This window comes from Thermobia domestica, chromosome 3 (assembly GCF_964235325.1).
Source record: "Thermobia domestica chromosome 3, izTheDome1.hap1.1, whole genome shotgun sequence".
Taxonomy (NCBI): domain Eukaryota; kingdom Metazoa; phylum Arthropoda; class Insecta; order Zygentoma; family Lepismatidae; genus Thermobia; species Thermobia domestica.
Window position 1 is genome coordinate 87,053,903 of NC_137456.1, and position 25,822 is coordinate 87,079,724.

At 35.3% G+C, this 25,822-nt stretch overlaps 1 protein-coding gene across 1 annotated transcript in view; it reads right to left on the reverse strand.

Annotated features, from left to right (window-relative positions):
* LOC145680578 (lysosomal alpha-glucosidase-like) overlaps positions 1 to 25,822 on the reverse strand; it is an 86,007-nt gene that overhangs the window by 53,295 nt on the left and 6,890 nt on the right. The window contains exons 2-4 of the mRNA XM_081751223.1: positions 22,631 to 22,779; positions 20,453 to 20,627; positions 15,127 to 15,217 (exon numbers count right to left, since the gene is read on the reverse strand). Of these exons, the coding sequence (XP_081607349.1) occupies positions 15,127 to 15,217; positions 20,453 to 20,627; positions 22,631 to 22,779 (415 nt within the window). The remainder of the gene's footprint in view (positions 1 to 15,126; positions 15,218 to 20,452; positions 20,628 to 22,630; positions 22,780 to 25,822) is intronic.

Genomic DNA, 25,822 nt, shown 5'->3' on the forward strand with positions numbered 1-25,822 from the left:
CAGAGAATATTTTCTATTTTCAATCGGTTCTTCTCTGTCATGCAAAGTTTCATGCACGCAGAAAATGAAATCTTTTAGTTCTATGACCCATATGCCTTGTCGGTTAAAGAAGACGGATTATCAATAAAAGTGAATGACTGTAAAAGATTTATTGGAATGAGAATATGAGAGGAAATGGGAGAACCCAGAGAAAAGCTACGAACACAATGCTGTCCATTACAAACTCACTTTATCTAGGACCAAACCGGGGTTCCCTCGCACTATAAGTGAGCGCTCTACTACTGAGCAATGACGCTCGTTCAAGCGCTTAGGTTTTAACGTATGTCTTCAATTATGTTCCATCTTTCCAGCTAAAATAATATTCTTTTTTTTTTTTTTTTTTTTTTTTTTTTTCAAGTTCCCAAATTAATGGTTAAATTGAGCTAACATCGTTGCTCACATTTCCTCATATTCTGTTGTTACAACGCAAATCATTAGGTTTATGATTATTTTTCTTCACTTTCGCAATGTTTCTTGTTTTCTATAAAATACATTCCTTCAAGGTTCCCACTTACATGGCGGGCACGAGTTGCCTGACTTCTCTAGGTCACGATCTACGAGTATCCAGATCTATATAGAAGGTAAAAACGCAACTATATTTTTCCCGAGCAGGGGATTCTTCATCTATTATGCTTGTACACTCATGTCCAAAATGACTGTCGCATATCTATAACTGTCTTCTTGTAAGAATATAATTTGATAATGATTTTGCAGGGTACTTATAATACTGATACTAAGTGTATAATCGGGAAATGTATATTTGTGGCAAATTTTATAGGAAAAGAATTATAAATACAAAAATTAGAACAAGTAAAACAAAATGTTGCTAAATGGACAAGAAAGTTTTATTTTCGTTTTATTGTTCTTATTTACTACTTATTTGACATGAAATTTGCCACATACATGTCTTTACCAATTATACACATACTAACATTATACGAAATACCGGACGAATTCGTTATTAAATTATATTCCAACAACATATTTATAGCCATGCGACAATAATTTTGGACATGAGTGTACATATATATATTTGCATGTAGGAGAAAAGTTTCATTAACTATTCATATTTTCATAAACTATTCCCTACCAATTAGTCCAGGAAATCTAGAGCAATTATACCCTCAACCTGGGCAAAATTGCAATAGATGCTTTTTAAACAGTTTTTGATTCAGGAATCTTTACTGAATAATATATTCAAAATCCGACAAAATCGGACCATGGGAACACCCCCAAAAACGGTTTCCAAAATGACGGAGCATCGTTGAAAAATCTTCCGATTATATTGCAATTTTTTTCTGTATCTCGGGTTCCTCCCACCCGATTTTGATGATTTTTGTTTTAAGTTAAATGTCGTTTTACCTACTATTTTTTTATTATAAGCATTGGTATCGTATCTTGTAGAGTTTCTTACGAAAAACGAAGTTTAATTTTAAACGTATTTTTTTTTACATATACTCCTTAAATAAATGTCTGCATCTCGGGTCTCTGCAATCGGATTTACATGCAACATTTAATAAAAGCTATATATAATTGCTAATTTTTTAATAATAACATTATTCTCCTATCTTCGTGTAAAAAAAAAAAAAAAAAAAAAAATATTACAATCAACGATTACAATCGAGGGTAAATTACAACCTTTTATTTATTTATTAAATCATTCAATAAGCCCAATAAATTAACGATGTTATTGACACTTTACTGTGTTCTACAATGTGTGAGAATGTTAACAATGTAATTTTTCATTTAAAAAATCTATAATTCGTTTGTGCTCATCCTATTTGTATGCAAAATGTAAATTTTTTAAACTTTACTCAGCTTTTGTTTGTATCCAATAATGTTTCTAATAAAACTATAGTATCAACACTACACTTGAGCAACTATGTTTCAGGTAATAATGATTAACACGGTTCACATATCAACTTTTCAAATCAGATAAAATTACTTCAAATTATGTATGTTTGCATTAAAAAATTGAAGTTGTAAAATACAAACACTTTAATGTGAATCATCTTCATCACTGAATATTAATTATCAACAAGAGTTTGAGTATTAACACAACCAGTGGCTTAGCAGTCTCTACAAGCAGCTGAACATGACAATCCTTTACGCCTGCATCCACATCGAAAGGTTGCGCATTTACTCGTACAAGAACAGCGTATCATATTAAGTAGGTGCTCTGGAGCTGGTGGCATATCACAAAGTATGGGATAGTATGAATTATTCTTTACATAACAACCCCACTCTTCAGTCTTCATTTCCTCTTCTGATTTCCAGATTCTTATTTGAAAGTATGTACGAAAGCTATGGTACTTTGTAGACGAATCAGTAGGTGGTAAAGTTCACGTGTAATAAATGACGTAGCTGCAACTAACTACCTTCTCAAGGAACATTCGATGGTGTAGTACATTTGTGTATTCCAATTACCTGCAGTCATATAACAGAAGCATTGCTTTTCTTCCAGCAGCCTTAATTTGAGACTGTTGACAGGAGTCAGAACAAAATACATTTGCAACTGAACGGAGGACACTATTCTTGAGCAGCTTGTTAAATGATAAGAACTTTCCAATTGTAAACATTCGGGATGTTGTGTCACAGCCTGTGAAAGCATGTACAAGTATCAGAAAATTGCATATATCATGACCCAATAATGATTTAATGAGTAGAGTATCATACAAAGTATTAGAAGATGGTCCCCGTCTTCCCTATATCACTGCGATAGTATAACTTGAAATCTGTATTATTTGCATGATACAGAGGTAGAATAAGCAAGTCAGTCTCTTCCCCAATGACTATTGTATTTGCTTTTTCAGATGATGAGAGTGCAGCACGAACTATATCCACATCAGCATCTCCAACTGCATTCTACACAGTACATTCACGATCCTGTAACTTTTCAGTTATTAGATAAATCACTGCCTATTTGTTCTTTGCATCACCTAAGAATTGTTCTTTCTTGCCAACAAACTTCATGTGAGGATTGAAATTAATATCCCTACTGGTCTTGGTGAGCTATATCCTTGATAGATGGAGAATCATTATAACCATCGAGAACAATTACAGCTTTCCCATATGTTTTCAGGGCGAAATCTGCATAAGAAGCTACAATGTTGTTATATGTTTCATTGCTAGGCTATGAAAGGAGATGTAGGAAAGATCCACTATCCAATACATATTGGTTTGTAAACTGAATGTCTTCAGGTTCTTCCATGTGTACTTTTTTGTGTATTTCAGTATCACATGAGCTAACTGACAATTTTCAAATTCCCTCATCACATTGAGAATTAAATAATGCAGGAAGATAAGAACAAAGTTTATAACACCTCACACCTTCAAGATTCATGTTTCCACCAGCAGCAACAGTCATCATTCTCTGAAAGAGAAGTGCTGCATCTATTTGTATATCATTATTAACTCGACTCACAACAGCAGTATCAGATCCTAGAGTTTTCGCTTTGCCGGATCCTTTCCCAGAATATTTGAATACATAATTAACCATCATTTTTTGAGCAATGTGTGTACCAATCAACATTTACTCCAGGATCAGCTATTACACCTGTGACAATGTTGCAAAGATCTGGGCCAGAATTAAATGGGGAAATTTTGATTCTAATCGTTCAATAACTTTTTTTAAATATCATTACTGTCCTTAGTTGGTCTGCTTTCCCTCATTTCTTTGTGTTGTTCACTGTTTTCTTACAAAATTTTAGTGTATTGCTGCATTGCCAAGTTATAAGTAGAACACACAGCACAGAAAGTAGCTATGTTGCTCTTTAAATCTTTGTAAATCCACTTCCTCGTGTCAGACCTCCTCTATCTTTTAGAGAACGCATTAATACTTGCTCTATTACCAGGTCTGAACCTAATCGAGCCCATACCCTATCACTTCTTATCACAAACTTGCCTTCCAGAAACATTTTGTGAACAACTGGATTTTCAAATTTCAAACAACATTTTCTGCAAGTACAGATATAATAACACAAGGTAATTGTGATGTCCAGCTGCTGCAACTATTGGGAGAATCTCTATCATAGATTGTAAATGTAAATCCCATGACCCAGTCCTATCTGTTGTTAATAAGTTACGTGCAACATTGATCAATTATACATACTTTAGCCAAAGTTTACTTTTTCTTGAAAAAGATTAAAGGTGAGTTTTCTTCTCCTCCAAAGCAGTACTAATTTGAGATAATGCGCGAAACAGCTCCACATCCTCAACATATTGTTTGCCATTTATGAAGTTAGCAAGTAAGTTTCAAGCTTCTTTAACTAGATGATGAGGAGATTCATCTTCATTGCGAGGGAAAACGTCTGAAACTAATAAGGTACTAAGAGCTGCATCTACTATCTTATGGCATCGTATTGCTCTAGAAACAGCTTTTCCAGACATCATAGTAGCACAGCATTTGGTCCATAGATTTCTTGAAGTACTTCAGATAGTCCTGAACCATTCATCGATGTGCCAATTGAACCCAAAAGGTTGATCAGAGTGTGAAATGTTCCCGTTATTAAAACAATATCTTGGAGATCTCGCTGCTCATGGATAATTTGGGAAGCTTTCCAAAATAAAGGCTGATCACAAGTAATGATACAGGGGATATCTTGATTATGTGCTAAGTTGTTCAGGTATTGCAATGTTGGGAGTATACATGTCATGTCACTAGGTGCCATATCAATGATAGAAAGAAATGTGATTGATGCCACACTACGATGTGGAACATTTGCTCCAGAATGAATTGTTTGCATAGCTCCTGACCAACTTGGACCTGATCATTCGGCTGCACAGATTTGCCACAGAAGATTTAACGCACTTATAGAGGAAGTGGGCAATATTGCAAGTTTGCTGAATGAAATCTCCCTGTACATGCTTCTTGAACATCTGTATTCCACAGTGTCAACAGTTACAACATTGTTAATGTCAATCCTGGACGGATCTTGTTCTTTGAAATTGTAGCTGCAATCATACCCATACCATGAAAGGTGTTCTCCTCATCCAAAGTACAAACATTGTCGTTAACATAATCAGCTGCAAAAACAACTGCAGTGTTGTTGGCAGGATTCAACGAGACATGGCTACCTGGTACTGCAGCATTTCTTTCAAATCTAATTACTTCGGAATATGATGAATAATAACCAAGACTGTGAAGCAAATCAACAAGGTACCTTGATAAGTGTTATTATTTAAAAAAAAAAAAAAAAAAAAAAAAAAGCAATTATATATAGCTTTTATTTTTAAAAAAATGTTGCATGTAAATCCGATTGCAGAGACCCGACATACAGACATTTACTTAAGGAGATTTTTGAAGTTAAACTTCGTTTTTCATAAGAAACTGTATACCAATGCTTATAATAATAAATAATAATAATAAAAATAGTAGGAAAACATTTAATTTAAAACAAAAATCGTCAAAATCGGATGAGAAACCCGAAATACAGAAAAAAATAGCAAGATAGTAGTTTTTTTTTTTTTTTTTTTTTTACCATGGTCCGCCATTTTGGAAACCGCTTTTGGGGGTGTTCCCGTGGTCCGATCTTGTCGGATTTTGAATATATTATTAAGTAATGATTCCTGAATCAAAACTGTTTAAAAAGCTTCTATTGCAATTTTGCCCAGGTCCGACTGTAAATTGCCTGGACTCAACCGGATAAGGCAAAAAGAGAAATCGGTTCTGAGAATTAAAAAATCTGTACTCAAAATTCACTGATTTTTCCATGTCCCTTCAGCTTTTCATGAAATTTCCTAAATTTTCCAAGTCCTCCAAGTCGGTGGGAACCCTGATTCTTTGATATATGTATGATTAATTAAACTGAATATTCAAAATACATTGATGTTTTCACTATCATTTATATAAATGAAAGATTATTCACATATTTGCGCCGTAATTTATCCTCTTCGGAATTTAAAGCATGTTCGCTTTTTCCCAGTAAAGGAGATTGTGGGGTTTCCACTTACATAATGCTTGTATATAGTTATTTTGAGCAGTTCATTTTTTAATTCTTGTTTATAATTATCTATAGTGTAAATTCAGTATCTTACATTACATACAAGGTGAAAAGTTTTATTAAAAATAAATAAATAAAATAAAAATTTTAAATGATCAAAGTTGTAAATTCAGAGTCGGACTAGTACACAGTTGCCAGAAAGCAAACGAAATCATCGTTCCGAAGATGAAACTACTGCGCAAATAGACGAAAGACTTCTTTTTTTTTTCCTCCTCCTCCCCCTCCCTCCCTAAAGGAGGTTATCACTATCATTTACATCCTGGTTATTTAAATTTTAGATGTACAGGTATTTCATGACTGTATTTAATTAGTGTTCTCGGTTTTGACCTAATAAAAATAATAAAACGAACACATTTAAGAAAGGAAAATGTAGATACTCTCAGTGAGAACAAATATTTTGCGGGGGGAAAAAAATGGTGTTAAAACGCTTATTTGAAATTTCGTCACTTTGACCTATGCCACGCATTTTAGAGTTAAACATACTAGTAATCTTGAGATAATAGTATGGAAGGTGCTAGAGTTCCTGTAACTGGCAGATCGTACTGTAGCATAGTAGCTGCCACTAATAATAATAAAAAATAACCAGTAGCTTACATTATATGTACAAGATTCACATCTAATGAATTCCTTTTACTATATTTACCGGTGTATAAGACGCGCTTTTTTCCCTTTTGAGACTAACGAGGGAACCTATCCAAGTGTAACTCTGACTTCGAGTCGAGATTATGGCCGTTGGATACCTTGTCCCAAAAGAACATAACACGAAATGGGATACATCCTCGATCTCAACCATTGCAGAGATATAAGCGTGAAAATAGAAATTGAGCTCCATATTATAAATTACGAAGTCAAATTTCGGGTCAGATTTTTCGGAAACGGTCGGGTGAGGAAACTCAGCGAATACATATCAAATTAATGTGGGGAGCCCAGCACCTTTTGAATGAAAAAATTGTGTCGCCGGGGCACTCGCAGGGTCCCAGGCGGGTTCCAACTCAAAATTTGCAAATTGAACCGGGGGTCAAGTAGCATATTGTATGAAAGCTATTGTTAAATAAAAGAAGATAGAACAAATCTTAACTCTCTACGATAATTGTGCAAACGGGCAACTGGTGAAAATGTGAATACAACCTAGATCAGAAAATCTATGGCCATTCTTCTAAATCCATCAAGTTGTGACAATAACAAAACAGAAAAACAAGGTTAAAAGTGCAAGGTATTAAAGTATAGCAAATTGCTCTTTCACAGAGTCGAACAACGGACCTTATCCAAGTATAAGTGTGACTTCGAATGACCAATGGACCATAGAATGACCATGACCATTGGATTTCGTGTCCTAGAAGAGAAAGGATACATTGTCAATTTCAACCGTCGTGGAGGGTGAGAAGGTCAAAAGGCAACGGTATATGTTTCGCGAATCGGGATCCCAAATTTGCAGATTGCACCGTGAAATTTCTATCGGGGGATTTGCTGAACGAGAAACATGATGGTGAAGACGAAAAGGAGTGACCTTGAAACTGTGAGGCAACTTGGAGAGGAGTGGAGTTGGAATAATGGTGCAGAAATAAAATATATCGGAGGGTGCTTTTCTAGGGCTAAGGGAATGGTCAAGAATAATATTTCGTTAAAATATAAATTTGGAAATCAGTTTGATAATTGTAAACTCGGAAAAGAAAACGATAACCAAGTGGGGTGGGAGACGAGCCAAATCATAGTGAACGTACCAGTGGCACACAAAATACTCTGTGACAATACGATATTGATTTGCAGCAATACGCAATTTATTGGAAGAATGTGTGGATGAAATATAAACAAAACTATATCCAAAGAAAATACAACTTCGCATATACGTGTTGGTATATATACAGAATGTTACTTCAATATATATATATATATATATATATATATATATATATATATATATATATATGTAAATTCCGCTAGACAAAATGAAAACAAATATCGTAAAATTCAATGAAAACAGACCCGTTGTCTTTAGAACTTCTCACCCTCTACGACGGTTGCGACTGACAATGTATCCTTTCTCGTCTAGGACACGAAATGCAATGACCATGGTCATTCTATGATCCATTGGTCATTCGAAGTCACACTTATACTTGGATAAGGTCCGTTGTTCGACTCTGTGAAAGAGCAATTTGCTATACTTCAACACATTTTACTTTTAAACGTGTTTTTCTGTTTTGTTATTTTCGCAACTTAACGGATTTAGAAGAGTGGCCATAGATTTTCTGATCTAGGTTGTATTCACATTTTCACCAGTTGCCCGTTTGCACACGGTTATCGTAGAGAGTTAAGATTTGTTCTATCTTCTTTTATTTAACAATAGCTTTCATAAAATATGCTACTTGACCCCCGGTTCAATTTGCAAATTTTGAGTTGGAACCCGCCTGGGACCCTGCGAGTGCCCCGGCGACACAAATGTTTCATTCAAAAGGTGCTGGGCTCCCCGCACTAATTTGATATATATTCGCTGAGTTTCCTCACTCGACCGTTTCCGAAAAATCTGACCCGGAATCTGACTTTGTAATGTATAGTATGGAGCTCAATTTCTAAATTTTCACGCTTATACCTCCGCAACGGTTGAGATCGAGGATGTATCCCATTTCGTGTTATGTTCTTTTGGGACAAGGTATCCAACGGCCATAGTCTCGACTCGAAGTCAGAGTTACACTTGGATAGGTTCCCTCGTATGTCCAAAAATGCTTCTCTTACACACCACATACAGATATTTTGACTATTTCAATTTCAATAGGTATTTCCGATTCTGTATTGTTTTGATGTCTTCCTGTTTCCTTACGGTGTTCACCACCATTTCTCCAACTATGTAGTGAAAGTTCTCATTCCAGGGATATACCACGCGACATGGCACCCACAGTCCTCTAAATTTCGGAGGCACTTCTCTCTTCCTTCAAGTGAAATCATTTTTCCAAGAGCGGTCTGCATCCATGAATAACTGCATATGGCAACGATACAAGTTAGCGAGAAGGCCATAAAATAAATTTAGTTTTAACATTTGGAACTATTTTCCTTGGCGCATGTAAATGTTGGCGACAAGTAAATACTGCAGTATATTTAAGACGTCTATCTATTATTTCTACACGTATATAATTTTAATTTACTACTTATTATACACTTCTTTTCTAGGATTGGATTTTGTTTACGATTTAAGCGAAAGTCGTACCAAGGAACATGCCGCTTGATGTATGAAGGGACAATACTTTGAACAGAATGAATACTATTTGTAGTAATGATCTTAAGAATATATCTAGTTCTGAAACCAAGATGCCTACTTCCATATTCATTGCATGTCCTTTCAACAAATGATCTGATAAAACTGTAAATATCTGTTTTTAAATGTATATTGTGTCTTTGTTAAGGAGCAAAAATGCTAGAAAGAGTTGGTTATGATCCGTGGTTAGTATTTTTATAGTTTTGTGTGTATATATATATATATATATATATATAAAGAGAAAGAAAAATTAGTCGCTGAAAGCAATCGACTATCATTAAACGTAGCTACAACAATCACTGTCCCTTGTACATACTAGGTATGCTCCAAACGACAAAATTACATCCCAGCCAAAACTGCTGTAGTATTCTTCTTATTGGTACAATTCCCCAATTCCAGGGTTGGCTAAAACCATGTTTTTTTATTGAAAAAACACTGTTTTTTTGGTTTAAATAATTTACTCTATGTATTTATATTAAATATGGACAGAAATTAGTTTGTTTCCCCTTGGTGTTATTATGCAACAACAAGGTTATGCTGGAAGAGGTCACGTAAGCTTAAAGCGGAATCCAAACCGCTTCTCGGCTTACATCCAAGAGAAATTGTCCATTTGTACACGAAACCGGGACTAATTGGCCACAAATGCGATTGCCGACTCACTCACGAAGGACTTCTGATAAAAATACGTTGTACTGATCTTTACATAGGCCTACTTGTTAATATAATTATCAACAGTTATTTCGGAAGGACAAAAAGATAAACAGTTACACAAGTAAAAACATAACTATTCTATCAGGCCTTGTTTCATTTTGTACTAATACACAATAACACACTGATCAAGGCTATGTGATAATATTGTAAAAAAACAGTATCACGTAACAGTTTCAACATACTAACTGTGTCTTCATCAGACTTCCACTCCTTCTGGCTGCTTGGGAGTTGGTCATCATGTATATACTCTCCGGAGATCAACTTTTAATTACGCTCCGCCCCTTCATTAAAAAGTAACACTTGTGTGGCTTTCACTTTCATTTTTTAGCTGCACACGTGTCCAGTTAAACGTTTACTTTTTTCGTTGGATACATTCTGTCCTCTAATTATCCTTATTTTCCTTATTAAGTTTTCCTCTTTCTTTCTTCTTCCTTTTCATTTCTTCTTCTTTAAGCAGGATCTTCTCCCACTCTTTATTTATCGAGAATCCTGCATTCCAATTCATCACCTTGTCTCCTGCCTTCATAATCTCCCTGGCTTCCTTCCATTTTCTCACCAAAGTTCTGTTCTCTACCTCTATGACCTCTGCTCCTTCCCACCCTATCCTATGGTTTGTCTCTTTGTGATTGCTTGTATATCGCATTGTTGTCCATTTTCAATCTTACATCATCCTGGTGCTGTTTAATCCTTTGTTGCATTTTCTTTTTGCTTCTCCTATGTAAATTTTATTACACTCCGTGCATCCTACTCTATATATTACTCCCTTTTGATCTTTGTCCGCTACTGCTTTTCTCTTGGTTCTTCTTACTAGTTCAATTATTCTGCTTCCTCCTCTCCTGTACGTTCTAATTCCTGCTTTCCGAAGCATTCTCTTTATCTTCTCTGTTTCTTTGCCTAGGCTTTCTATTCCAAACCATTTTTTGTTCTTGTCTTCTTCCTCTTTCTTTCTCTCTCTTGCTATGTTTCTTGTGATCTTATCCTCTTCGTTGTATCCATTTCTCCTTAGCTGTGTCCAGAACTTCTTTAAATCTGTTTTCCTCTGTTCTTCATTTGTTTTTAGGTCTCCTATTCTTTCTTCCATGCTTTTTATGAAATTCTTCTTTGTACCCTCATCCACGTCACTTCGTTTGTGGCAATACACTCCCGCTGCACACTCTTTTTGGTACCAGGATGTAATAAACTCTCCCCCTTCCAACTTCTTTAATTTTCATATCTAAATAGTTTTATCTCCTTGTCTACTTCTATTTCATTTTCTAGTCTAATCCCTTTCTTTCATCTTCCACGTCCCTTATGAATTTCTCCAGCTGCCTTTTCGTTCCCTTCCATATTCCTAAACAGTCGTCCACATAACGGCAAAAAAGAAGCAGTATTTCTCCTCCTCTTTCTATCGTCTCCTTCTCCCATCGATTCATTATTATATCTGAGAGTACTGGACTCAAACAAGATCCTATATTAAGTCCTTCCTTCATTTTAACAATCTTGTCTCTGATTATGCAGTATCCATTCTCCCGCAATGCCTCCAATCCTTTTCTTACCTTCTTACTGTCCCAATTTTCTATTCTCTTTTCACTCATTTCCTCTTCTATTATTCTCAATATTTCTTCTCTCTTAAGGCTCGGGAACATACTCTTGACATCCAGACTAAATAGCACTGTGCTCTCATTTCTTCTTCCTAATTTATCTATCATCCTCTTAACCTCTTGCGTATTTTCTACTCTCATACTTTCTTGTCCTTCTCTCACTGCCTCGGCTATCCTCTTAAGCTTTTTCTCCAACAGTTCTAACATATTGTTCCTGCAGTTAAGCAACGGCCTCAACTTCACTACTTCTTTGTGGATTTTTGGAAATCCTTTCATCCTAGGTAGCTTTCCTTCTTCTCTCACTAAGCTCTTGAACCCTTTCTTTTTGCAGTTCTCTATAATATTTTTCTTTATCTCTTCTTCTTTTCCTTTTTCCGCCACATCTTCATATGTCTCGTCTTTCAGATCTCCAAGTTTTTCTTCATACCATACTTTATCCATCACAACTATAGCTCCCCCTTTGCCTGTTCCACTACTATGTCCTTTCTCGTTCTTATCCTTTCATTCCCATTTTCTCTTTGTCAGTCAGATTGCCTCTTTGGCTTCTTGATTTGTTATTTACTATATTTACTAGCTTCCTCCGAATTCTGTTCCTATCTTCTTCATCTTCTATTTCCTGAAGTGCTTCCTCTATTCCATAAACCGCTTCTTCCTTATCTACCTCCTCTTTTGTTATTCTAAATTTATATCCTAGACTTAAAAACTGCTTCTCTTCCTCAGTAATCTCAATATCTCCTATGATTACTACTCTTATCTCGTCTATTGTCTCTTCTTGTTTCCAGCCTATTCTTTTACCTTTCTCTCTTAATCTCTCTTCTTCTTTTCTTCTGAAATTGTCCACTTTCATGTCCTTCATTGTGAATTCTCTTGTAAAAATGCTCAGACTTTCTTCTATTTCTTCTCTTTTGCTCTTATTTCTTTCCTTTATCTCGTTTACTTCCCTCTTCTTCCTTCTTATCTCGTTCCAAATTAATTCCTTCTCCATTTTCTTGAGTAGCTTTCTCCATCTAGTGGTCCTGCAATCTGGTCTACCATTGGCATTGTGGAAGAATGGATACTGCATAATCAGAGACAGGATTGTTAAAATGAAGGAAGGACTTAATATAGGATCTTGTTTGAGTCCAGTACTCTCAGATATAATAATGAATCTATGAGAGAAAGAGACGATAGAAAGAGGAGGAGAAAGACTGCTTCTTTTTTGCCGTTATGTGGACGACTGTTTAGGAATATGGAAGGGAACGAAAAGGCAGCTGGAGAAATTCATAAGGGACGTGGAAGATGAAAGAAAGGGATTAGACTAGAAAATAAAATAGAAGTAGACAAGGAGATAAAACTATTTAGATATGAAAATTAAGAAGTCGGAAGGGGGAGAGTTTATTACATCCTGGTACCAAAAAGAGTGTGCAGCGGGAGTGTATTGCCACAAACGAAGTGACGTGGATGAGGGTACAAAGAAGAATTTCATAAAAAGCATGGAAGAAAGAATAGGAGACCTAAACACAAATGAAGAACAGAGGAAAACAGATTTAAAGAAGTTCTGGACACAGCTAAGGAGAAATGGATACAACGAAGAGGATAAGATCACAAGAAACATAGCAAGAGAGAGAAAGAAAGAGGAAGAAGACAAGAACAAAAAATGGTTTGGAATAGAAAGCCTAGGCAAAGAAACAGAGAAGATAAAGAGAATGCTTCGGAAAGCAGGAATTAGGACGTACAGGAGAGGAGGAAGCAGAATAATTGAACTAGTAAGAAGAACCAAGAGAAAAGCAGTAGCGGACAAAGATCAAAAGGGAGTAATATATAGAGTAGGATGCGCGGAGTGTAACAAAATTTACATAGGAGAAGCAAAAAGAAAATGCAACAAAGGATTAAACAGCACCAGGATGATGTAAGATTTAAAACGGACAATGCGATATACAAGCAATCACAAAGAGACAAACCATAGGATAGGGTGGGAAGGAGCAGAGGTCATAGGGGTAGAGAACAGAACTTTGGTGAGAAAATGGAAGGAAGCCAGGGAGATTATGAAGGCAGGAGATAAGGTGATGAATTGGAATGCAGGATTCTCGATAAATAAAGAGTGGGAGAAGATCCTGCTTAAAGAAGAAGAAATGAAAAGGAAGAAGAAAGAAAGAGGCAAAATTAATAAGGAAAATAAGGATAATTAGAGGACAGAATGTATCCAACGAAAAAAGTAAACGTTTAACTGGACACGTGTGCAGCTAAAAAGTGAAAGTGAAAGCCACACAAGTGTTACTTTTTAATGAAGGTGCGGAGCCTAATTAAAAGTTGATCTCCGGAGAGTATATAAATGATGAGCAACTCCCAAGTGGCCAGAAGGAGTTGAAGTCTGATGAAGACACAGTTAGTGTGTTGAAATTTTTACGCGATACTGTTTTTTTACAATATTATCACATAGCCTTGCTCAGTGTGTTATTGTGTATAAGTAAAAACATTATACAGAATTATATATAAATCGGGAAACTCCCGCCTTAGCTATTGGAAAAATCCTGTTATTACTTTAAATGTATTTGTATGTAAAATTTTAAGGTCAACGTACCATAATCACTACGCTAAAACTGAGGTATTAAATTACATATTTGGTATGTAGATATCATTCAATAAAATTAAAACCAAGTCAAATCCAAGATGATGTTGGAAGCTAAGTAGGCAGTTAATAAATTTGGCAATTTCTATCAATATATTTAAGCAACCTTGGTTTCTTTATAAAACAACAGGTATTCACTCAAGTAGAACTATATATTTTGGTTTCGTTTCGTATGTTTAGGCTTAATATCCTTATGAAATACCAAGGTTATCACGGAGAAGACCGGTTAGAGGGACACCTCGAATCGCTACTTGGTTTACACTTGAAAGATGGGTTGTGGTTCGACCGAGAATTAAACACGGGACCCCTTGATTAAAAGGTGAAAAGTAGATAAATGTAATGCGGATGGTTTGATATGTGGAAACGTCACCATGAAGTTTACACGATTTAAAGCATTTTTCGTTTTTTTTAATTTTTTTTTTTAAACCAGTTGTTAAAAAAAAACAGCTGGTTTAAACCACGTTGGTTTAAACCAGCCAACCCTGCCCAATTCCCTTGTAACTTTTACAGTATGAAGCTGAAATGTCAAGATATCAGAAACAAGATTTTGCTTTAGTCTTACACACACATATACCCACGTCTATAAAGCAAAATATAAAAACTGTCCTAGGAGAAGGCAACTACCCCTACTGTCTTGTAACTCAGTACTGTAATTTGGATACAATCGCTTTATACGCCTGTACACTTGGTGCTTTTATCTGAACGCACATGTGCTATAGACATTCTCAGACGCGCGAAGCGATTCTAGATTTGATTAACCATGTTTCTCTGCATATGTTTCTTCCTAAAATACAACTTTGTATTATTTCTTTAAAAAAAAAAAAAAAAAAATATATTTTGAAAATATTTTTTTTTCTTAAAATACAGAAAATAGCATGCGCTTCATATACCGGCAAGTAACGAAGAAAAGAAAATCTATTACATAAACATAATACGTACCCATTGCATTGCTATTCAGAAAAAATACTCCATGGCTATCACCAGATTTCTCCATCAGTAAATAAAATGGATGGCTTCCATACAGGTTTACCTAAAAACATCAATACAAACATTAAAAACAACCATATGAGGAGATATTAATAAATAAATAAATAAATAAAAATATATATTACTGATGATTTTGAAAAGAAGGCTATTACTGATGATTTTGATGTGATTATACAATTAATCACGTCAGTACTTCTTTATTGCGATTCACCGCAACGTACTTTGTAATGTGCTTTAACAACTGTCATATACCAAGTCTATGCCACTACAAAACATATGATCAATAGAACTGATCAATACTTTCAACCAAGCACATTAGTACTTCAAACAATTCATACGCCGTTCGCTATCACATTACAATATAGACACCAATTAATCACTCAGCAGTAACCTAGATCCAATTTCTACATATTAACATTCCTTTCTAATAGTTCACAATAACGACATGTCTAATCTCAAAACCACAACTCAAACTTCGAACACTCCTTCCTATCCTACTACACGGTATGTGTATAATAGTGATAATATTCTTTGGCCATCATCACTACTAACCCTGTGGTGGACATCGTATCTGAGTTTTTTTTTTTTTTTTTTTTGACTGTACTCCCATTTGTTTCCACATTTTTATTCCACCAATTATTCCATCATCACTCACTTACCTTAATCATTCGTCTCCCCTAACCCACAGGGCAAAAACGTGAGACGTTAAACTGAAAGACTGCATTTAAATTTTTTCATTAATAACCCATTCCAAGCACTATATACATCTAATGATACAATACAACAAATATCACACATTTTGCACCCCATTTTATTAATTTGCTCGTACCACTATGCATTAAGGTAATTGAGAATGTCATTTTATTCACTTTCGAAGTGGTGCAAAAATATGCCTAACTTATTACTGTAACTAATAAACGTTTAATTCAGTCAATATGGCGAAAGCATACATTCCTTCGCTAGTGCAGCCAAGAACATGGGCTGGTAACATCTACTACTAATGAAAAATCCGTAATTAATGAGTTCAAACTAGTTTTATCGGTCGCCACTAAATAGCAGAAGTACTTTAATATGTGATCAACTGAGTTGATAAGCATGCGTCAGTACCCCTGCTTCCCATATGAACCGACAACGGACTGTTCATTCTGGTTCAAGGTACATCAGACTTCCCTTCGAGTCTATGCTAACATTAAGTGTACCTATGTAATGATGTTCGTGACATCAATAACGAAACACAAGGAAGAGAATTTGAGAATAATAATAGTTTTGTAATAATAAAAATGTCATGATATGAGAAGTAATTGTATATGAACAATTATGTTATATATTTCAAACTACATTTGGAAATGGGATATACATTCTCAATTTCCAAATTACGATAGAACTACCCCTAGGTATCATTCTTAATGAGTCTACCAATGTAATTTTCGAATGAATGAGGTTCTTTGTGAACGACTTCTCGAATGAGTAAGTCAAATATTTGTGATGAAGATATTGATGAAGTAACATATGAACATACACTCAATTTACTACTCAAAAGGTGACCTCCATTCTGATCAAGATACCGGGATCGTATAAGATATTGACATTGTAAGGATTCTAAAAATAAAAACACGCAAAGTACATGAATACATAATTGCGTATTACACAAAATATAAAAAACTTTAAATTATTAAGTGAATCTATTGTTGTAAGTTAATTTTTCTTTCCAAGCACCATTCTCAACAAAACCTGTTCGTTTTTTTTTATTTATTTATTTATTTTTTTTTTTTTTATTTATTTTACGTTGCGGCTCTGATTCGGACATTAAGCCGCCGTCTCTTATTTGTTGTTCATCATTCCCCAGGAATATGACATGAAAACTAATTCATATTTTTAGTAACCATGTGCAATTATCTCCGAGTGCAACTGTGCATTAGGACTTCACCCGCCAAATTTAAATGATAGGTACAAGTTAATATTCTATTCATTTACATATGCTTTGCATAGGTACATTTAATCACTTGGTAATTATTTTATTGAAGTAGGGTGGATACACTTACTTCGATACATGAGAATTTTAATTTTGTGTGACTGAAATACAATAAACTTTTTTGTTTTCACTGTCTTTTCTCTAAGATTGCGTAGCGAGAGGACAGATAGTGTTTCGGCATTCGCGGACTCTCAAGCTGTTCCATCGATTCTGTATATAAGAATAAGGGACACTATATTGCCTATAAAATGTTATATTAAACTAAGGTATTTTACGCCATGGAATACGCAAATTCAGCAGAAGAGTCACATCTGCAGAAATATAATTACTTAAGAGTCTTAATCTCCAGTGTCCGAATACGAGTCGCGCATCGGACAATTTTGCTTAGTGCAAAAATGACAGGAATTACATTTAATATCGGACGCGAATTTAACGAAGTACCAATCACGATATTTTTGAAGCAACATGAACAGAAATATTCGTCATCCCTTCTACATTTCACCTAAAGCAGAAAGAAAGGACAAGTATAAAATTACGACAGTATGAGAAAAAAGAAATTAAAGTAACCAAGGGTAAAAACACCTAAATGTCATTTAACTCATATCAACATGGATTTAGTCCATTACATGTGTAGCAATCAAGTAATTTTATTTCTCATTATTGAGGATATCCTTATATTCCAATAAGGCATACACGTATACGTTGATAATAGATCCGACACCTCTTACAAGGATTAAGGTTTCTATATAGGGTAAGAACTTTACATTAAAGCAGTGTTTCTTATTTAATAGTTTATCAGATGCCCTAGTGTTGGAACAAACCTGGAATCATCAGTATATGAATGTATCGTATAGCCAATGCCAAGACAAGAGCTCGATCCGAGAGCCATTTGTAAACCAATAAATAGTTTACATATTAATGTCATCCACACACGGACTTGATTATGTAAATAAATCGCTTACAATTGCTTTCAAGTCTCACTTTTTTATGCTCTTCAATCGAGACATCATTATAGTATTGAAAGGTCGTATGTATCGGCGAAACATCAAAAGAAAAAAAGCACGAAAGAAATAGAGGCAACCGAGTTGACTGATTAAAAACATTTAGCTATCAACAAATGTTTCTAAATGGATGGCCAAATAAATCCGAAATTTCACTAATCTAATATCCAGCTACTATTTGCTGGCAAGTGTTTCAAACAATGATGATTTCTCTGCGCACTAGATCTGAATTACGTATAATTACTGTACTCCTCCATCACATTTTGTTAAACTGCAGTTCCCATATCCAAGTATCTGATTTGCAATGTGAAACAAATAAATGAAGGTATTTTTCACGTTTGCAAAAATGAAATGAAATGAAATTTTTGAGTTTTACGTCCCACGGTTATGCCGGTTAGGCTAAAGGAGACGGTGATGATGAGTAATGCATGAAATGGTGGAATGAAGAAAGTGGGAGGAAACGGGAGAACCCCGAGAAAACCCATGCACATGGTGTTTGTCCACCACAAAGTTCACATGGCGGGGGCTAGGATCGAACCCGGGACCCCAAGCACCAGAGGTGAACGCTCTACCACTGAGCCACCGCGGCCCTTTTTCACGTTTGCCCCAAAACAACTGACACATAATGACTCATTACTCTACGAATTCTTACGACTAATGCCATCTGTATGACAATTTTATTAAATACTTAAAGCATGCTCAGTACTGTCTAAATAGCCGTTAGCTATCTGTGCTATCTACTCCTTAACTTTCATCCTTGGTAATATGTACACATTTAAAAAGGTTATATGTTTTCACCGATTTTGCTACAAAATTATGCAATTTTATAAGATGCACGTCAAAAGACAGGCCGTTTGGTTATTGCAAAGAAGACAATAGAAGGAGAAAAACGTTATTCATGATTCTATACAAGTACATACTTTTTTTTTCTCTCTACATAGTCACCATGGAGCTCCAAGCATTTCTGATAGGCTGGCCCAAGCTTATTGTAGAAATCTGTACGAGATTTAGGCCAATCGACCTTTATACCTTGAACTTTACTGCTATTAAAACGTTGTGAAACCAGACATTGTTTCAAGTGAACGGACAAAACAAACAAACAAACAAAAAAGATCACTAGAGGCAAAGTCAGGGTTGTATGAGGGGGTTATTATGAAGTTCCCGTCGGAATTTTTATTTTGTTCCAACAACATGGGCACATGGTGTCATGAATTAAAACAATTCCAGACCAAAACACTTCTCTTCGCCAGTTTTCGATGACATGTCGCAGATAAGACAATACAGAATACACGCACACATCTGCTGTGATATCATTTGCATTCTATCCTCTTGTGTTGAGAAATTGGATTACAGACTATACGTCTCAGTTGCGAGTTATTTCAATTTACTACTACTCGCATATACGTAACTCCACTCTGATACCTCTGTTGTAGGCACGAAATACTACAGCATGCTTCTCCGCACGCGCAGCTTCGTTAGTGTTGCTAGTTCCATGTAAAAAAAAATAGCCCTTACTTTTGACACACGCCTCGTACTACCTCTTATTCATTAAAGTAGTACTTACCCCAAAAGCACTTCGAACTACTCAACTGTGAACGTTTCGCCTCTTTCAAAAAACTAACTTTCTCTATGGAACTACATTCTGTTATCATCTTCTAAATATCGTAGCTATTTTAATTTTAATAATCCTTCATAAAATTTCCCTTGTACCTATAAATTTATCTCCATGAACACCAATCTATATCTAATGTAACCGACTGACAATAATTAAAGAAACATTAATTTCGAAGTCTCACTTGTTTCACCCGTGTTCTATTTCACTTTACTAGTTAAGCATAATTAATCGGGAGAAAAAATGGCAAAATAGGAACTGTATCTAAAGAATCTTTTTACCTTCTGACTTGGATATAATCTTTTGTCGAAACGTTTACAGTTGAACAATTCTAGATGCTTTCAGGATAGTTATTTTTTTCTTCCTTTCTTTCTTTTTTTTTATTTTTTTAAATGAGTCTTGAATATGAATCTTACTAAACCTGTTTGTCATTGCATTTTCGATGGCAAAAAACTTATGCAAAATGTACCAAATATACAAGACTGTACTGAGAAACCTTGCCTTTTCTCGACCAAGCTAGTTAAACGTATGTTTCAAACCACAATATGGAAACAAAAACTTCTGAATATAGGTTCTTCTGTAGAACTTGCTATAATATTTTCTCAAGCTAAGAATTTCTTTGTCACTATGATTATGCTTTGGTATCGAGCATAAGTAAAATCCTTATATTGTATATTACTCTAATATACTAACCCTTTCTTTCGGAGGAGAATCATGGTTAAATAAAGTATATTTTTCCCATTCAGTGTTTAGTAGAAGAGTGGATCTATGTTCTCCAAGCCCATAAATGTAACTGGAAGGAAGAAGAGCTGACAGCTGAAGGAACTGATCAGCGAAGATAAAACCACCAATATCTTGAGAGTTGAACCTGTAAAATTACATCAGAATATGAGTTTCTTTCTTACAATATTTGATAACAAATTTCTTATTCTTTGTCGAAGGACAGATTGGTAAGTACGGGGGGGGGGGGACGAAAAGAAAGATAGGCAATGCCGACGAAACTTTATTACAAAAGCAAATATGCAGAACTATATAAACTTTATTGGATTGTACTTTCTTCTTCTTCTTCGTAAAATGTAAGATAAGTATATACATATATTATATATATGGGTCAATCCATTTCAAATCACCCAGGCAATGTTGCAAACACTTTTTTTTTTATTTTCCTGATTTTTTTTATCATGAGTTCCCTATGGGTAGGTAGTCACAAAACAATGCTTGAAAAAAAAATCATATGCCAGATTTTTTCTGGCATCCATTTTTAAAATGGAAGTTGGGCAAATTTTAATAAAAAACGTGGTTTCCGGAAAGTTTAATTACCAAGCTATTTTTAAAGATATCAGAATAATTCAAAACCCAGTGTGTTCAGCATGAAATGAACTTCAGGTATACATTAGTTTATTTTTTCTCTTTTATTCAAGAAAGTCAGTCAAACTCTTTATTGTAAAAACTCGAAAAAGTGTATCAATCGTTAATTTTGAAGACCATTAGTTTTGTGAAGGAAAGAAGACTCACTAATGATATACTATTTCTGTGTTGAATATTTATATAACTACCTGTAGTATAAGTTTTAGCCCCAAGAATGCACTCCATTTTTTTTTTTTTTCCCTAGAGCTTTCTCAAAATGGCCAAAAACCTTTTAACTTCAATTTTCTCAGGTCAATATCTAAAAAGGGACTGTATGAAAACAACTGAAAATTTTACATAAGGTTCTTTATATAAATAGAAATACCTCACAAAAAAAATATGACTGAGACTCAACTATATTTAGAGTAATAGAGCAATAAATTTCAGTAAAAATGCAACCCTTCTACACGCTCGTGCAGTGCCAAGGTAGCAAACTAGGGCTTGAAATGATTACAATTGACATTGGTCGACTGATATTTAAATCATTACTAACAATAAATGATCGAATATTTCTACTTTTAAATAACAATGGGCAGGGCTAACAATAGGTGAGATTTCTAATTCTTTAAACTTACCGATACATTTTACTGTACTACACTTGCGTACAGTATACACACAATAATGTTTCTCTATGTATTTAAAACTTTAACTTCCTGCCAGCTGTAGTTTTCATTAGAGAGTTAAACAAACACGATGTTTCATTGCACAGTTTATCAGTTATGTTGTGTGCATTCCAGATATTGTTCAGAGTTTCAATGGAGTCACTTTTCGTACTATTTCCTTTGTAGACACCCAAGCAGCAGAGGCGTCATATCAGACTTCGATTGCGGGGGGCAAAAGCACCACCGACATAAGACTTTCACGTTTTGTACTAGTATCTTAGTGGACAATCGATTAAAGTATATGTATTCCTCAAGCTCTGGGGGCGGACAATTGTCCCCTCCTGCCCTCTCTCGTACCAAGCAGTATCATTTTTGGAAAGTTGAAAGGCAATTCTTGTTTCAGAAGGGTGAAAGAAATGCACCAAAATATCATTGGTTACTTCTCTTATGTCTTCAATTTTTCCAAGCCACCACTTCTCATCATTAACTGTCACCTACTGTTAGCACTGACCACTGTTATTTAAAAGTAGAAATATTTGATAATTTACTGTCTGTAATGATTTAATCATTCGGCCAACGTCAATTGTAATGATTTCAAGGCCTGATTTCAAGGCTTACCTTGGCGCCGCAAAATTTCAACGTGATTTCTGACTCTGGAACGAAAAGTTCCTGAAACATAAACGCATTTTTTTAACGTTTCGCACATATCGCATTAACGAAAAAGTTTCGTCTGTACTCATGGCGCAATCATCCGTACATTGCATATTTCAAATACATTAGTTATTCTAAGCAACAGTTGCTAGATCAGACCAAAACAATGTAAAAATAATAAAATCCAAGGAACATTAACAAATTTACTTACAAAGTTTCGTTGTTCTTCTTTCTTATTACACGAAAACCTATACGTTTTTCATCCACAATCACTCGGTAGTCCAACACAGAGGGTGCATGTGGCACATCGGGAACTTCTGGATACGGAGGCTCAAAGCGCTTATGTAATGCATCGTATATCTAAAAGGAATAAACAAAGAAAATATTCATTCAGGAAATCTCTTGACTGTACATTATAAATATTTTCCCTCCTACATCCTGATGGATAAAACTGAATGATCAATTGGTGTAGTCCAGTTTACAAAAACAAACGTTAATTTTCACATAAAAGAGCAAATATTATTACTTTTGTAGTGCGACGTGGAGTTTTATTTTGCTGCAATATTTCACAAACCTCACTATTTGCTTTCCCCAGTAAACCTTTTCTCCGGACTACTTGAAATGAGTGGCGAGGAAAGGCCTGCTCGAAAAAGTAAACAGAGACGTTTGTGAATATTACATCATAATAAGACTCCACAGCGCGCCCCAGAGGTAACAATACTGGCTCTTTTAAACAAATTAGTGCGTACAATGTGTTTGAAGCTAATGTAAATTTTAATTTAAAATGTTTCAGTTTCAAATCCTGACTCTAATTTCAGTATACGAGAGTGATTAGGAAAGCTTTTAAATACAGCCAAACGGGACACCGTAGGAACAAAATTTTACTTGCATGAGTAGCACCTCTTCTCTGTAAGTGAACTCGCCCAGTCTACTGACCATCATGCCATATGACGTGGAGAGCGGTATTATCAAAATAGTCGGAGTTGTCACCATTTGCACCGCAGCTATTGAGTTGGAAAGAAGAGATTTGCAGGCCATGATTCTGTACGATTTTAAGTGTGATTTAAATGAATTGGAGTCGCTGGAAATGTTGACACGAGCCTTTGGAGAAGGTGTACCATCGTGTGCAACAATGTTCCGTTGGTTTTCAGAGTTTAAACGGGGCCGAACCTCATCAAATGCGAGGGGCGTAGTGGAAGCCCATCAACAGTAGTGACAGAGGAAAACATTGCTGTGGAGTAGATGATTAGAGACGATTGGCGAGTGACATACTCGTACAATAACAGAGTATACCCCTGGGATTAGTGCGCCGTGTGTTTCAAACATCTTGCATAAATATTTGCGTGTGAAAAAGGTTTCATCTCAGTGAGTGCAACACAACTTGACTGGAATAGTGCCAAGACATGCTTCAGAAACTTCAAAGTGGGGACTCAAGGAGGCTTAAGACTCTGTGATGTGAGGAAACCAGGATATTCCAGTTTGACTCAGAGATAAAGCACCAGTTTGACACAGAGACAAAGCGCCAGTCACCTGTTTGGGTGTTTAGATATCGGTGTACCACTCCTGAACCTATTCCTACAAAGAACATTTAGGTGCAGTCTCTGAAACTCAGTGGCACCAGTGCTTTCAGGAGTGGTTTAAGAGGATGAGACGTTGTGTGGAATGTCAGGGAGAATACTTCGGAAAGTTATAATAGTTAAAAGAAAGGTATGCGTACCCAGAGCTGCATGTCTCAAAACTTTTCTAGTGACCCTCGTACAATTAGTTGACGATGTACCAATGAGAAAATGTTGACTGAAATAAACACATATGTACTGCGAAACATTATTCAGACGTAAAGATAAATTTAAGAAAAGGTACAAGCAATAACCACGTCAAAATTTGATGGGAAAAACATAATATATTCCTGACATACAACGTTGTTGAACAATGCAATCATGCTATCTGTTTATTATTATAATTATGATTAAAGGAAGGCCAAAACATACACTGACGTAAGCATAAGCAATACGTAAATCTACATCGGTCTCTCCCTCTCTTTTTTTCTGCATCCGTGGGTCTTCTTGGGGTACTATCGTGTTCTTCCACAATCTCGTTCAACCAACCATTATTTACTTGCCTTAATCATCCGTTTCCCTTTGCTTAAAGGGCATACTCGTAGACCGTTAAACTGAAAGATTTTATTTCAAAGATATTTTCGCTTTCCTTCTGGATATAATTTTACAAATAACCGTAGTAGGGTACACAGTGAATTAGTGGTAGAGAACTAGCCTCTTGTGTGAGAAATCCCTGATTCAATCCCGGGACAACATGAGTTTATGTGCACAATATTCTGCTAGTAAGTTTTCTCGCTATACTCGCTTCCTCACACATTCTCATTCCACTCAGTTCCTCCATAATCGTTCATTTCATTAAGTTCAAGGGCATAACTGTTGGACGTTAAATGAATATGTTTTTCAAGTACTCATTTCCTAAAAACTGTAAATTGATCATCATTTTGAAGTACAAGAAAAAGCTAGCAAATGGAAAGTAAAAATATTGCATTATCCTCTTACGCAATAGCTTTCCTAGGATAGAATTTTTCACAATCCGCTTAGCTCTTCCATGCACTTGAGCAAGGGTAAGCGGATCTGAAAAGGTGGGGAGACGGTAGGTAGCAGCATGACGTCACGCCTTTACCCCTGCCTATCTTTGCTCATTGTAATTTTTACGAACTGGAGGGACGCCGTAACATATATTTTCACTTTTACCCCTGCACTTGAGGGAAATGCTTACTATGCATGAGATAATCTTCAATTTTTTAACGAATTTTCATGATCATTTTACTGTAATGCATCAAGAAAATAAAATAATTTCTGTAGTAAATGGATAAGCCAAGTACACTTCCGCTGTCAAGCTAAGCAAGATTTCGAAAGTCACATTTTCGATTCCAAACAATACGTCTGCTAGGTAAAGATAGCATAGGCCGGCGTATGTTTAACTTTATTTTTAATGTTTTCCTACCTTTCTATATTTCATCTATTTACTTTCTCAAGTTCCTTCTTTCAAAATTTACATAAAAACTGTAATTCTCTCCTCCTTCATAACTTTGCGAAAACAAAACCATTGAAAATTCGTATAAGTTCAATAAGTATTTGAAAGACAATATCATACTCTTTAAGAGCATCAACTGTTATCTTATGTAGCTGATTAATAATAATTGAAAGAACACTGGGGTATTATTTAATTTCTCCACCAAAGCACTTGGTACTTGAGCCATTCCAGGTCTAATCAACACAATTTGAAAACAAAATTTACCTTACCACCTCAGATTGTCATGAAATTTTGCACAGGGGTACTATTCATATAGACTAAGAAAAACACCAAATTTCAACTTTATATATCGAACGGTATTGAAGGGCTA